Source organism: Phocoena sinus, chromosome 1, assembly GCF_008692025.1.
Source record: "Phocoena sinus isolate mPhoSin1 chromosome 1, mPhoSin1.pri, whole genome shotgun sequence".
Lineage (NCBI taxonomy): Eukaryota > Metazoa > Chordata > Mammalia > Artiodactyla > Phocoenidae > Phocoena > Phocoena sinus.
Window position 1 is genome coordinate 46,357,026 of NC_045763.1, and position 15,832 is coordinate 46,372,857.

Consider the following 15,832-nt stretch of genomic DNA (forward strand, 5'->3'; position numbering starts at 1 on the left):
AGGTCCCGCTCACAAGGCATCTCCTGAGAGGCCTTCCCTGGTCGCTTATTTAAAGTGTCACTGCTCCCCGTCGCTCATCACACAACAGCAAATTCCTGCTCACACGTCAAGGCCACGCCTGACAGCTACCTCCAGCCCTGGGCAGGACCAGCCACTTCCTCTTCTCAGGCCGCAGTCTGTCTGCTCGGCTGGGCTACAGCTCCTCAAGGACAGAACAGGTCTGTGTTCCCCAAAGCACTGGGCCCCGCGCCCCACCTTCTGGCACAGGCAGGTGTGTGGGGACAGCCCGCTGCTTTAAGGCAAGGTGGCTGCTCCTGAAGAAGGAAGCACTGTGCTGCTGGCTAAGAGGCTGTTCTGGTCCCTAGGACAAAGCCACTCTTTTCCCCCAAGGGAGGGGAAACCATCCTGGTTGCCAGCCTGGCCAGGAGCCAGGACTACCAGGAAATCCTAGCCTCACCTGGAGCTCCCAGAAGATGCTGCGCGTGTGGCGGTGGTAGTAGTGTCTCAAGGGGATGTACTCCAGGCCCTCGCAGTTTGTCTTCAGGTAGTTCTCCACGTGCTTGAAGAACCACGGCTTGTAGTAGTTGCCAATGCTATTCAGCTGCAATGACAGAGGGCACTGTGTCAGGCCACAGGCAAGCCCCAATGCCATCGGGGCGTAACAGTGATACCCGGCTTCTGTTCAGCACTCCTGGCCTCTCCAGAGCTCTTTCATGTCTAGTATTGCCTTGGAGGCTCTTGAAAGCCGGGCGAGGTTACTAAGCAGAGCCGGCATTCTCTAGCAGAGAGAGCAGAAGCTCACAGAGGTTAAGTGGTGAGCGCTGGGCCCAGCAGCGAACTCCTGACAGGCTCGAGAGCTCAGCCTGCTACTCCTCCTCGGTGAGAGAACTGAAGTGCCGATGTCTGTAGCCGTCGGCCACAGTGCAGCGCTCCATACAGGCGTGTTCCTCCCCACCTCCCTCCCACGAGGCCAGCGTCGGCACGAACACTGAGCGTGGGTCATCCTCCCCACTGGGTCCCACAGCCGACAGCACTAACTGACCACGTTGCTCTCCCTGCTGCCCTGGACCAAGCTCCACATCCTCTGGCCACAGCGCTCCCCCCACGCAGCCACCATCAACGGAGGAAGCTCACAGTAAAGCTACCGTCTTCCCTGGCACTGGGCCCCGTGGTCTCCAAGCCTAAATCATATATTTAGCTGGTGTTTTCTTCAGCCCTAAATGGTTCAGGACTCTATCTACTGTGTGCCCTGGGATGACTTAGCTTCTCTGAGCCTCAGCTTCCTCACCCATGAAAGGAACTATGGGCCGATGCTTTTGAGACAGGCAGGGCAGCAACCCGGAAGGGTCATGGGCTTCAGGTTGGGCGGCTGAGGCCAGACCCTGGCTGTCACCCACTAGCTGTGTGACCTGGCGCAGGACACTCTGAGCTTGTTTCTTCATGTGTAAAATGGCAATAAAAATAAATACTTTGTGGGAGATCTCTGTGATTATTAGAAATTACATACACACACACTGCAGACGCTCGGGCCCATGTCATACCAGCTTCTCTTGGGGTGGGAGAGGCACCCGAGTTTTATGGGGCAGGTGAGATCACACCCAGCAAAGGGCAGGAGGAAGCAGAGAGTGCAGGCCGCATAGGAGAGGCCGCGTAGGAGAGGTAGAATGTTGCCAGGGGACCATCAGGGAGGGAAAGACAGGAGCAGAGGCAAGAAGTAAGCAAGCCCAGGGTGGCTAGAGAATAATCACAGCACGGGCTAAGTGCCCACACTCCAGGGAGGCAGGACCAGTACCCGAGTATTCACTCTTTGTCCCCTCCATGACTTTGCATACATTCATTATCTCTTCCATGACCTTGCACACATTCCTTCTTTATCTCCTCCACGACCTTGCACAGCAGGGCTGTCCCTGCTTCACTAACCAGGAGAAAGAATCATCAAGGTTGAAGGGACTACCCGAGGTCACAAGGCTGGCAAGAGGCAAGGACTCAAGCACATTCCATGTTGCAAAAGAAGGCCAAGGCGGATGGCAGAGAACCTTGAATGGTGGGTTCTGGAATGTGGGCGTTATAAAAAAAAAAAAAAAAAAACTATTAATTTTTTTCCTGATTCTAAAAGCAACGTACGCTCCTTGTGAAAACTTCAGACACTGCAGTAATGTGTAACCTGAGAGATGCCCCTGCAGCCTCACCCTCCAGAGGGAACTACTAAAAACCGAAATGTATTCATTAGGTTTTATTTTCACACACACACAGATTTATATAAACGGGACTGCCGTGTGCCTACTGTTTACTGATCTGCTGTCTCCACTTATAATGCACTAGGCTGATCTTGGCAGGTTACTTAGCCTCTCTGAGCCTCATTTTCAGTACAAGCAGAATGGTTAGAGAGACTACAAGAGATAAGGCAGGAAGTGCCAAGCACGGGGCCTGCCCACAGCAGGGGCACAGTATTCAGTTCCCGGTCCTCTCACTGCACCCAGCCCCTCGGCAGCTCCCTCCACCCTGGAGCCAGGCAACCGCTGCCCTCCACCTCTGGCAGCCAACACTTGCAGCCCATCTGGGGGTCACCGCTGTGTGCAGGCCACTCTGCTGCTAGGCCACTCTGCAGTGCGGAAACCAGGCCACAAAGTACCAGGAACCGGGCTAAAGAGCCTGCTTGTCCAAGTCAGTTAGAGCGTGGAAAGTGCGGGGCAGGGCAGAAGTCACCATAGGCTGGCCTCCACCTGTGAATGCAAAGGGGAGTCAGATCCAACAGGAACAGAGCAGCTTGATCTAACCCCAGGTGGACCTGGTCACACACCGGCAGAGGCACCAGCTGCGTGATGAACCCGAGACTCGGGGGTACCCGCACTCCTGGTGTTCGTGGACTCATCGGTAACTCTTTGTGCCAGAGAAGGCTGGGACATGATAAAGAACCTGGATGGCACATCTCTCCTGGGGCACACGGCGGCCGTGGCAGCCAAGAGGCGGCAGGAGTTCCAGTTCCAGCCCAAGCACTTAGATAACAAGCCACTTCCTATCTCTGGGCTCCCCTGTAAAACGGGGGTGGCTGCCTTCCCCCAGGGTGGACAGTGCCTGGGCATGCAGGGACAAACACCCGAGCAGCCTGCCGAACAGGCATGTTTGGGAGGAATGCTCTTCAGATGAAACACGCACATGCCTCTGGCACCCATCACTCTCCCCCAGCCCCAGGCCCCGTTCTCATCCGACATCATGGGAACACTTTGCAAAAGTCTATGGCCCGAGGCCCGGCCCCTCTGCCACTGATACCAGGCAAGCCTCTGGGGAAAACCTTGGTCTTCCTGGGAAATAAGGGAACTGGTCAGTGTTCAAACGATTTAAAAGCTGTACAATCCCTTTTGCCCAACTGCAACCTTAGGTGGCACCTAAAACATCAAAGAGATGACTTTCAGTACAAAGGGGGTGGTGATACCCCTTGGTCCCGGCCCTTAGCTTATCACCACTGGCAGCCTCCAGAGGAACATCTCAGACAAGGTGGAAAACCTCTGGACGAGACCTCCTTGCCAGGTGACTAGGTTCAGAGTGACACACTGCCTGGCCTTTGGCCCGACCTGAGCTCAGGCAGAGCCAGGGCCCGGGGACACCAGAACGTTTGGGCTCAGTGTCTGAAGCCCCACTCCTTCTCCAGGATCTCCATCCTCCAGTGCTCACTAGTGTCCCATAAAGAATGGTGCTTGATCAAAGTCTGCAGATGACGACAAATTCTAGAAGCTGGTATGGCGGGAAACAAACACCCAACCAGGAGTCAGAGACCCAAACTTAAATCTGCCCCATGCTTGCCGTGGGTCTTCAGAGGAGCCTCTTTCCCCTTCTGGGCCTCCGTTCCTTATTTGGAGAGGGAATTGTATCAGATGATTTTTGAGTCCTTTTGGATTTTAAAATGCTTTAAGTATACAGGGATAGATCAAGAGCCTTAAAAGTGCCTATCCTTTGTTGTACTAATTCTACTTGAAGGTATTATTCAAATTATAGACAAAAGATGTCCACTGCTACGTTAATTAAAATAATGAAAACCAGGGTGCCACTTTAATTTCCAACTATGGGGCAGTGGTTTAGTAGAGGATAGGGCATTTGCTCACTGCAATGTTTCTGCAGTCATTAAACATGAAGGTAATGTAACGATATGTAGAAATGCTTATCGCACTAAACCAGAAACTACAAATTTGAACTGGTGATCACAGCTGAAGACAAACAAACCGAAACACTGTGCAAAGAGATGGTAACCTTGAAAGTACCTGAGAACTGCAAAATAAAACGAGCTACTATTTTTAACCCTATCAGATTGGCAAAAATGAAAGAGTGATGCTATCTAGCACTGGCAAGAACGTGGGGGAAAGGTATTCTCACACACCACTGCGTCGCTGGAAGTGGACAGAAGCACACATTTCTGGCAGGTCACTGGTCATGTCTATCAATATTTAATATACTCAAACCCCTGGGTCAGGCATTCCTTTTTTTGGACTCAATCCTACAGAAATGCATGTACAAGAGGCCAAGGATAGATGCAAGAGAATCTTCAATGCAATATTATTTGTAAGAGCAAAACATTTTAAGCAAAATAAATGCTCATCGGGAAGCAATGAGTTAGGCTAATTACAGGCAACAGAAAGCATGGGATAAAACGAGGGCATAGGCATGAACACACGCGTACATGTGCATGCACATGCACAGGCCTTGAAGAGTGCAGCGTTACAAGTGGTTGCCCTGGGAGCATGCTTGGGTGAAGAGATGCACTTTAGCTTTTTCTCTATATATTTCAACATTGTTGTACTACTTTTGTAAAAGCTTTAAAAACATCTGTGCATCGAAAAGAGAGGAAATAAATCAAACACATTAGCAAGAGCTGGATTGGGTCATATTTATAGGTGGGGTCTTTTCTTTCCTTTTACTTCTGTACACTTTCCAAGCCTCTCATAATAAGCACAAATCCTTTCTCAATGGAGAAAGAACGGCTATTAAAAATTACACAGTGTATGCTGAAGGGGTGTGAATCTGGATTCTGAGGCATCAAATCAATTACTCAAATCTTGGCTTTGTCGTCTTGTAGAAGTTTACATTGGCCTCTCGGAGCCTTGGTTTCTTCATCTATAAAATGGGGTTACTGTGAGGATCGAAGATTACGCCTATCGAGAGACACACACGTTACCTGGCAGATGGTAGGGGCAGAGTAAATGGATACTTTGGTCACAGCCTAAGACGGCCGACTACAGATCCTGCTGCCCAGGTGGGCTGACCCAGGTCGCAGCCTCAAAGAGCGTGGCTGCCAGGGTTAGGGTGGGGAATCAGGCTCCATCCCAGCCCATCCAGGCCCTCCTCCTCCGGGCCTACCTTGCCAGGCTCTGCCTCATCGGTCATGACCCCCGTCATGATTACAGCTTCCTCCAGGGAGTAGAGCAGCCCTTCCACGAAGTGGTTCTCCTGCCGCTGGGACTCACGGGTGAACCTGTCACAGATGGCCTCCAGGCCGCACACCGGCTCAAACCGCAGCTTGACGTACTTCTTGGCGGGGATGATGCGGATTTCGGCGGCCACCAGGAAGCCCAGGGTCCCGCAGGACCAGGGCACAGCGTAGAACAGGTCCGAGTTCTCCGACTGTGAGGCGGAGTGGACACATGCTGAATGTTTGACCCCCAAAACCCAGTGCTGCAGTGAGTCATCAGTGGGGCGCAGAGGACCCGGGGCCTGGGCTAAATCCCTGTCCTGGCACTATCTGTGTCAACCTGAACAAGGACCTCGCAACTGCACTTTCTGGGCCTCAGTCCTCCCCCTGCAGCTTCAGCATGACATTTGACCTTACACTGCCCTCTGTATCAGGGATGCTCAGGGAGAGTGCATCCTCTCTCCTCCACAGGGGCTATCCCTGGACCACAGGCTACCCAGGAAGAGGCCAGGACCAGCTCTGCCCAGAGTCCTAAAATGAGGGACCAAGGGCCAGGGGTCCCAGGGCAGGCTAGAGAGAGATGAACCCTTAATGAGGCTCAAGGTAGCCAGAGAACATTAAAATGGGCCATTACTGAAACTTACAAAGCCTTTCCCATTCCATTAGCTGTGAATTCCCCCCTCCCCAACCACAGTCCAGGGCAAGCATTAACATTCCTGCTTGAATGGGTAAGGAGAATGCAGCTCCAAGAGGTGACAATGGCTCACCCAAGGCTTCCCCCCAATTCAGTGCAGCGATGTCGGGCTCAGGCAAGGCCGCCTGACACCTGATCCAGCGACCCTCCTTCTAACCTCATGATTTCCTTGTTTTGGTATTTGTCTTGGAGACAAACAACTTTTCCTCTGGCCGTTCTAAGGTAGCTTCTTTGATTCTAATAAAGCTTCTTGTGAAGAAGTCTAGCCTTGTCCAGGCTTTATGGAGAGGACAGTCCTGTGGGGTCTCTGCTCACGCTGAACGCCCTTGGTGCTGGTGTGGTGGGTGCAGCGAGGTGGTGGGGTGAAGGCCATGCTGGAACAGGGGAGCTCTGCAGCAGGCTGGCAGAAGTCTCTGCAACAGCAGACATGGGCCTCCCGATGCCCATCTGGGCCACCACCTGATCACACTGTCAGCTCATAGCAGTAATAACCAGGTGTCCGCCGCACACCCGGCTCTGTGCTAGGAGCTTAACATACGGCATCTACGTTCTCCTCCTGACAACGCATTTGCCAGATGAGGAAACTGGACCTCAGAGAAGGGAAGTAATTCATGAATGCCTGTCTCCTTTCTCTGCTCATAATAAACAGGTTAGAAGGCAAGGCCCAGCGAGCGTTTCGGGAAACGTGCTGAACTGGTGTGAATCCTGCAAGAGGTCTATCTCGTCCAGACCGGAGCTCTCAAGGCTGGAGTCCTGCCCTGGACTCTGTGAGGTCAACAACTCTGGTGGCTCTCAGAAACATTCACTTCTAAAGGGTCACACTGTTCCTCCCATCCCAGGGGCTCCTTAGATATGCTCAGTGAGATCTGAGTTTATTTAAAGTTTCAATCTGTCCTGCTCCGTAACTGTTTGCATCCTACTTTGGGCTGGGGAATTGCCTTTTATTTCTCCAAAACAGCCCCTCTTATTACTGTTGGTTACACCTCACCACTGGCATAGAATGTTGATGCTTGGGCCCGACTTCAAGACAGTATGGTGACATGAATTGCTAAGGGCATTGACTTGGGAGCCCGATAAGCTGGGTTTGAATCCCAGCTGTGTGGGATTTACTAGCTGTGTGACCTTGGGCAAGTTTATTAACCTCTCTGTGCTTTAGTTTCCTATCTGTAAAATGTGTCTAATAATAGTACCTACCTCATAAAGTTGCTTAACAATTAAATGCCTTAATATACATGAGGCATTTACAACAGTATCTGAACACATATCAGGGGCTACATAAATCTCTGTTATAATTATGGATACAGACCCAGACTGGACAGGTGTATTTGAAACGAAGCACCCCCAGGGGAGCCACCTCCCAGGGGTCCTTAATGCCCAGAGCAGGCTGGTGGGGGCATCCCCCATCTCTGAACTCACCGGTGTGCATCGCACAAAGCTGCCATCGGCCAGGACCAGCTCGTAGGCAGTGCAGATGTGCTGGAACAGGCCATACTTGTGGGATGAAGACTCGATGCCTGTGCCCATGATCAGTCCCCCTGTGAGACATGTGCATTAGCCAGGCAGAGCTGGAAGGGGGTCGGGGAGAGCTGGGAAAAGGACACCTTGCTGGAGCTGGGGAAACTCAGAGCATGAAGGAGGCATGACAGGGCTGGCAGATCTTAGGGGAGATTTCCCATCTCTATGGATGTAGAGAGCAGGAGAGAGAAGGAGGGCCTAAGATGTGGGCATGAGGGCTTGCTTAGAGGTGGAAGATGGGTGGGAGACCCCGTCAAGGGCGCTCACGCCATCACCTCTGGCCAGACACAACCTAGAACCTGTGCATTCATTTCAACAGGGACATTGATGAAAGGAGGGTTGGTTGGGTGGGGGAAGCCGTGTCCCTTGGGAACAGTTAAAGGACCTGAAGGTGTTTCCCCTGGAGAAGAAAAGGCTCTGGGACCTTGAATCCTATGGAAGGAGAGACTAGACTTATTCTGTGTGTTCCACAGGGCAGAACTGGAGCAATGGATGCAAGTCACAGGGAAGCAGGTTCCAAACAGCGATTGAAAAGTGCATTCTGATAACGTAAGCTGTTCAGACAGGGACTGACAGGCAGTGAGTGCCCTGTCTTTGGTGCTGGACGAGCAGACAGGGTGACATCCGTCACAGATGGGACAGTGGTGACTCCTGGACCTGATGGAAGGTGGGCCGAGGTTCCTCAGCTCTGATGCTAGGTCTGTCTGAGTTCTCACCCACTGTGAGGTCATCCAACTCGGGCAACACAGGCAGAGTCCAGCCAATGGAGGTCAGCAGGGCAGTCACCTGACCCATGGTCACCAACGGCTCCACGCGGACAATCTGCTGACACAGAAGAGAGACCCTGGGTCACAAGGAGGCTGCCAGGCCTAATGGGGGCTTCTGTCTGCAGAAGGTGTTATCCCAGACCTTCCCAAACAATCAATATGGGGATTCCTAGATGGGCTTTAGAGCCTCTTTCCGGAGCATTCCGCCACCTTTAGTTACAGTGAATGGGCTTTCTGGTGCTGGGTTAGGTAGTGTTCAATCTTGTTCTTTCAAATACCTTTATATTTAATACTTAGTTTATTTTTCTTCTAGAAGAAGAAATACTCATTTATTTGGAAGAAACAGCATATACGAAGAAGACAAAAATCATTAATCCTAGTTCTTCGAAGTTATCAATGTTAATACTGGAGTATATCTCCTTTCAGTCTTTTCCCATGCATATCTATATTACTATTTTTATGTTTTGATACAACACACACACATGCCCACAAATGCAAACACACATAACACAGACTTTTTAAAAAAAATTTAATGCTATACTGTGACATGATCCCTTGTCATTAAATGCTCCTGGAAAACATGATTTTTGTTCAAAGGACAGGGCAATATTAATTCAGTATCTGGCATCATTGGTTTTCTTGGCTTTGTGCATGTTAGACCTGGTATTTCTACCGATACAGTATTCCTATAGTTTCTCAAACTGTTCAATTTGACATAATCTTCAATAGGAACTAATGCTTCTCTTTTTCTAGGGTGTGTAAAATTCAGAACCAGGAAGATTCATCCCCTCTGACCCTAAACACGGTCCTAAAGTAAACTGCTTGGGGAAATTGGATCCCAAAGATTACAGGTGGGGAATTTTGTAGTGTGTCCATATTCCACTGTAGATCAAAGAAGCCCAACTAAAAGAATTGTGGACTGACTGACAAGACGACTGTGTATTGAGCAAAAATTCTTTTTGAAAGGGCTATCTTGAAGATTATGACCCAAACACTGGAGGAACTGAGGTGACCGGCAGTAGAAGGAAATCCTTAAAAATTTATTGACTTAAACGATTTTGCCTATGTTACACATTAAAAAAAAAAAGTTTGTGCTTAAAAAAAAACATGATTTTTAATGGACACACGAATACACCATCAGGAGGACTTCTGCTTTCAGTCAAAATGGAGCGAAAAGAACCAGTTTAACCTGCTGCCTGGAGAAAAAAAGGACAAAATATATGAAACAGGAGTTTTCAACACAGTAAACATCAGGCAGGGAAGTTAATGATTGCTGACAGGAAACAAACAGGGTGAGCTCTATGAAGGCCCCAGCTAACTGCCTGGAGTTAGGCGGTGCAGGAAGGGACAGCCCAGTGCACCCTGAGTCGAGGGCCCTAGAAGACCAAGGTGAATAGAGTCTGCAGGACAGAGTCCCGGAAAGGAGAGAACTGCAGAGAGAAAACTCTGAAGTACTGCGAAGACTGCCCGTTGAGTATTCAACTGAGGACCGATTGGTGCATACACAGGACAAAATTACCAGAGGCTGAGGCCAGGGGAAGAGCCTGGCAGGTAACAGTGCCAGGGGCTCACACAGGGCAGGAAATAGTATCTGTTCCCACAAGCCAGACTGGAAAACTTCATGACTCCCAGGGCACTGGGTAGAGTACTCAGAATATTCTTGCCTGAGCAGCGGGGAATAATTGCCCCTAGATTACATGCTGCTCCAGCCCCACCTGAAAAATCAACACCAAACAGGATCAAACTGTTTCTCAGTAACTCGGCTCTATCTTAGAACGAAGCTCACTAAGGTCTACAGGGGTACAAAAATATCCAGCACCCCACACAAGGTAAAATTCATGATGCCTAGAATCCAATCAAAGTTCACCAGGCATGCAAAGAGGCGGGAAGATTCAACCCATGAGGAGAATAATCAATCAATGTGTTTTGATAAAACAGACCCAGAATTGACACAGATATTAAAATCAGCAAACAAGGACATTAAAATAATTATTGATACTGTATTCCCTACGCTCAGAACGTTAAGTACAGACATTTAAAAGGCAGTAAAAGGATCCAAAGCAAATTTCTAGAAATGAAAACCACAATGTTAGAGATGAAAAATACACTGGTTGGAACTGACAGCAAATTAGACACTGCAGAAGAAGAGTGATGAATTTAAATACACAGCAATAGAAACTATCCAAGATGAAACACACGGAGGAAAAAAACCTTTAATGAACAGCATATCAGTGAGCTGAGCTGTGGAACTACTTCAAGTGGCCCAACATATGTGTAATAGCAGTCCTCAAAGGAGAGAGAGGAAGGGAAAGAAAAATATTTGAAGAAAAAATGACCCCCAAAATTTCAAATTTGATGAAAAATTATATGACTCCAGAGCACAAGAATTATGAAGAAAACTATACCACAGCACATTGTAATAATTGCTCAAAACTAGTTATAAAGATAAAATCTTAAAAGCAGCCAGCGGAAAAAGATAAGTTACATACAGAGGAACAAAGATAAGGATGAGAGATTTCTTGTTAGAAATAACGCAAGCAAGAAGACACTGGAGGGCTTACCTGGTGGCACAGTGGTTGAGAATCTGCCTGGCAACGCAGGGGACACGGGTTCACGCCCTGGTCCGGGAAGATCCCACATGCCACAGAGCAACTAAGCCCGTGCACCACAACTACTGAGGCTGCGCTCTAAAGCCCAGGAGCCACAACTACTGAGCCTGTGTACCACAACTACTGAAGCCCACACACCTAGAGCCCGTGCTCAGCAACAAGAGAAGCCACCACAATGAGAAGCCCTCGTACTGCAACGAAGAGTAGCCCCTGCTCGCAACTAGAGAAAGCCCGCACACAGCAACAAAGACTCAACGCAGCCAAAAACAAAATAAATAAATAAATTTATTTTTTAAAAAAAAAGACACTGGAGCATCTTTAAAGTACTGAAGGAAAAAACTGTCAACCTGGAGTCCCACGCCCACTGAAAATATCTTTCAAAAATGAAGGCAACCTCATACCCATTAGGACGGCTATTATTAAAAACAAAACAAAACCAGAAAATAACAAGTGTTGGTGAGGATTTGGAAAAATTAAAACCCTCGTGCACTGTTGGTGGGGATGTTAAAATGGTGCAGCCACTATGCAAAACAGTATGGCTGTTCCTCAAAAAATTAAAACTACCATGTGATCCAGCAATTCCACTTCTGGGTATATACCCAAAAGAATTGAAAGCAGCGTCTTGAAATGCTGTGTGTACACCCATGTTCATAGCAGCATTATTCACAATAGCTAAAACATAGAAGCAGCCCAAGTGTCCATGGATGAATGAGTGGATAAGCAAAATGTGGTATGTACATACAATGGAATCTTATTCAGCCTTAAAAAGGAAGAAAATTCTGCAATATGCTACAACATGGATAAACCTTGAAGACATTATGCTAAGTCAAATAAGCCAGTCACAAAAGGACAAATACTGTATGATTCCATTTACATGAGTTACTTAGAGTGGTTAAAATCATAGAAACAGATAGTAGAATATGGTTGCCAGGGTCAGGGGGGAGGGGAGAATGGGGAGTTATTGTTTAATGGATATAGAGTTTCAGTTTTACAAGAAGAAAAGAGTCATGGGGATGGGTGGTGGTGATGGCTGAATGACAAGGTGCATATATTTAATACCACTGAACTGCACACTTAAAAGTGGTTAAGATGGTAATTGTTATGTGTATGTTACCACAACACAAGTTGGAAAAGAAATGAAGACAAAATAAATTATTTCAGACATACAACAGCTGAAAGATTCATCACCAGCAAAATCACCATTTAAGAAATGTCAAAGGAGGTTCTTCAGGCAGAAGGAAAATAAAACAGATGGAAATACAAATCTACAAAATGGAATGAAGAAATGGTAACTATATGGGTAAGTATATAAGATTTTTCTTATTATTTAAATTTCTTTAAAAGATAACTATTAATAACAACAATAATGTAGTGTGGGGTTTATAACATATATAAAAGTAAAAGGAGGACAGTAACAGCACAAAGGTGGAAAGAAGAGAAATGGAAGCATATTATTCTAAGATTCTTATACTGTACATGAAATGGGATACCATCACTTGAAGGTAGAGTGTGACAAGGAAAGTGTATACCATAAATCCTAAAACAACTGCTAAAATAACAAAACAAAGGATTATAGCTAGTAAGTCAACATAAATTATAAAAATTATTCAGTAATCCAAAAGCAGACAGAGAAAAAGAAAAAAGGAACAAAGAACAAATGAGACAGATAGAAAACAAAGAGCAAGGCAACAAATTTAAATCAAACCGTGTCAATAATAACATTAAATGTAAATGGTCTTAAATCTGAATTAAAAGGCAGAAATTGTCAGATTGGATAAAAAAGCAAGACCTAATTATATGCTGCCTACAAGAAACACTTTAACTATAAAGATACAAATAGATTAAAAGGAAAATGATGGGGCTTCCCTGGTGGCACAGTGGTTGAGAGTCCGCCTGCCGATGCAGGGGATATGGGTTTGTGTCCCGGTCTGGGAAGATCCCACATGCCGCAGAGCGGCTGGGCCCGTGAGCCATGGCCTCTGAGCCTGCGCGTCCGGAGCCTGTGCTCCACAACGGGAGAGGCCACAACAGTGAGAGGCCTGCGTACCACAAAAAAAAAAAAAAAAAAAGGAAAATGATGGAAAAAGATACACCATGTCACCACTTAGTCAAAAAATGCTGGAGTGGCTTCATTAATATCAGACAAAGTAGATTTCTGGGCAAAGAATATAACTAGTAATAGAAAAGGTCATTTCACAGATACATGCACCCCTATGTTCATAGCACTATTTACAATAGTCAAGACATAGAAACAACCTAAATGTCCACTGACGATGAATGGATAAAGAAGATGTGATATATATATATATATATATATATATATACATTGGAATATTACTCAGCCATAAAAAAGAATGAAATAATGCCATTTACAGCAACATGGATGGACCTAGAGATTATCATACTAAGTGAAGTAAGTCATGAGAAAGACAAATACCATATGATATCACTTATATGTGGAATCTAAACTACGACACAAATGAACATGTCTACGAAACAAACACATTCACAAACATAAAGAACAGACTTGTGGTTGCCAAGGGGGAGGTGGGGTGGGGGAGGGAAAGATTGAGAGTTTGGGATTATCAGATGCAAACTATTATACATAGGATGGATAAACAAGAAGTCCTACTGTATAGCACAGGGAACTATAGTCAATATCCTGTGATAAACCATAATGGAAAAGAATATGAAAAAGAATATATATATGTATAACTGAATCACTTTGCTGTACAGCAGAAATTAACACAACATTGTAAATCAACTATACTTCAATAAAATAAATTTTTAAAAAAGGTCATTTCACAATGATAAAGAGATCAATTGGGCTTCCCTGGTGGCACAGTGGTTAAGAACCCGCCTGCTAATGCAGGGGACATGGGTTCGAGCCCTGGTCCAGGAAGATCCCACATGCTGCAGAGCAACTAAGCCTGTGTGCCACAACTACTGAGCCTGCACTCTAGAGCTTGCATGCCACAACTACTGAAGCCCGCATGCCTAGAGCCTGTGCTCCGCAACAAGAGAAGCCACCACAATGAGAAGCCCACGCACCACAACAAAGAGTAGCCCCTGCTCACCGCAACTAGAGAAAACCCACGCGCAGCAATGAAGACCCAATGCAGCCAAAAATAAATAAATTTATTTAAAAAAAAGAGATCAACTAATCAACAGGACATAAAAATCCGAAACATTTATATATCTAATAACAGAGCTTCAAATTACATGAAGCAAACACTGAAAGAAGTGCAAGAGATATAAACAAATCTACAATCACAGGCAGATTTCAATATCCCCCTTTCAAGAATTGATGGAATAAGTAAAAAGAAAATTCATAAGGATATAGAAGACTTGAACAACACTATCGACCAATTTGACCTAATTGACACTTACAGTACACATCACCCCAAAACAGCAGAATACACTTTTTTTTTTTTAAAAGGCACAAGGAACACTTACGAAGTAGACCATATTCTGGGCCATAAAGTATGTCTCAATAAGTTGAAAAGCATTCTAATCATATAAAGTATGTTTTCTGACAACAACTAAATTAAATTAGAAATCAATAACAGAAAGATCTCTGGAAAATCCCCAATATTTGGAAACTAAATAACATACTTCTAAAAGACCTCTGGGTCAAAGCAGATATCAAAAAGGAAACCAGAAAGTAGTCTGAACTGAATGAAAATGAAAAGGTAAGATATCAGATTTGCAGATGGCTCTAAAACCGTGCTTAGGTGGAAATTTATAGCACTAAACATCTATATTAAAAAATAAAGAAAGGTCTAAGTCAATGGCCTCTGCTGTCACCTTAAAAAACTAGACAAAGAAGAGTAAAATTAAACCCAAAGTCAGCAAAGAAAGAAATTAACAAAAATCAAACAGAAGTCAATGGAATAGAAAACAAACAAACAAAAAGAGAGAACAATCAATGAAACCAAAAGCTAGTTCTCTGAGATCAGTAAAACTGATTAACTTCTAGCCAGACTGCTCAGGAAGAAAAGAAAGCAGACACAAAATGACCAGAATCAGGAATGAAAGATATGACATCACTACAGATTCTACAGATGTTCACAGGACAGTAAGGGAATACTATGAATAACTTTATGTCAATCAATTATACAACTTAGTGAAATGGACAAATACCTTTAGAGACACAAATTGCCAAAGTTCACTGAGGAGAAACAAATAAACTGAGGAGCCCTGTATCTATTAAAAAAAATTAACTTGCAGATAAAAACTTGCTCACAGGGCTTCCCTGGTGGCGCAGTGGTTGAGAGTCCGCCTGCCGATGCAGGGAACGCGGGTTCGTGCCCCGGTCTGGGAAGATCCCACATGCCGTGGGGCGGCTGGGCCCGTGAGCCGTGGCCGCTGAGCCTGCGTGTCCGGAGCCTGTGCTCCGCAACGGGAGAGGCCACAACAGTGAGAGGCCCGCGTACCGCAAAAAAAAAAAAAAAAAAAAAATAAAAAAAAAACTTGCTCACAAACAGAACTCCAGGCCCAGATGGCTTCACTGGTTAATTCCACTAATTATTAAAGAAATAATACAAATTCTATACAAACTCCTTCAGAAGAGTGAAAAGGAAGGAATACTTCCCAGCTCATTCTTTTGGACTTATTATTATAAAGCTACAGTAACCAAGACAGTGTGTTCTTGGCATACAGATGGGTGAACAGATCAATAGAACAGCAGAGTCCAGAAACAGACCTGTGTATATGGACAACTGATTTCAACAAAGGTGCAAAGGCAATTCAGTGGAGAAAGGATTGTGTTTTCAACAAAACAGGCTGGGCCAATTGGAAATCCACGTGCAAAAAAATTTTTTGGGGACCCATATCTCACATCATA

General features: G+C 46.0%; 1 protein-coding gene and 1 non-coding gene across 3 annotated transcripts in view; one reads left to right on the forward strand and one right to left on the reverse strand.

Annotated features, from left to right (window-relative positions):
• DHCR24 (24-dehydrocholesterol reductase) overlaps positions 1 to 15,832 on the reverse strand; it is a 39,219-nt gene that overhangs the window by 13,107 nt on the left and 10,280 nt on the right. Inside the window, exons 3-6 of one of the 2 annotated variants that reach the window (XM_032649408.1) lie at positions 8,327 to 8,435; positions 7,512 to 7,630; positions 5,350 to 5,613; positions 458 to 601 (exon numbers count right to left, since the gene is read on the reverse strand). In XM_032649408.1, the coding sequence (XP_032505299.1) occupies positions 458 to 601; positions 5,350 to 5,613; positions 7,512 to 7,630; positions 8,327 to 8,435 (636 nt within the window). The remainder of the gene's footprint in view (positions 1 to 457; positions 602 to 5,349; positions 5,614 to 7,511; positions 7,631 to 8,326; positions 8,436 to 15,832) is intronic. The other variant, XM_032649416.1, reaches the window with a different exon arrangement.
• LOC116745495 lies at positions 8,934 to 9,060 on the forward strand. The gene has a single exon (XR_004347442.1). It is a non-coding gene; the product is annotated as a small nucleolar RNA SNORA8 (small nucleolar RNA).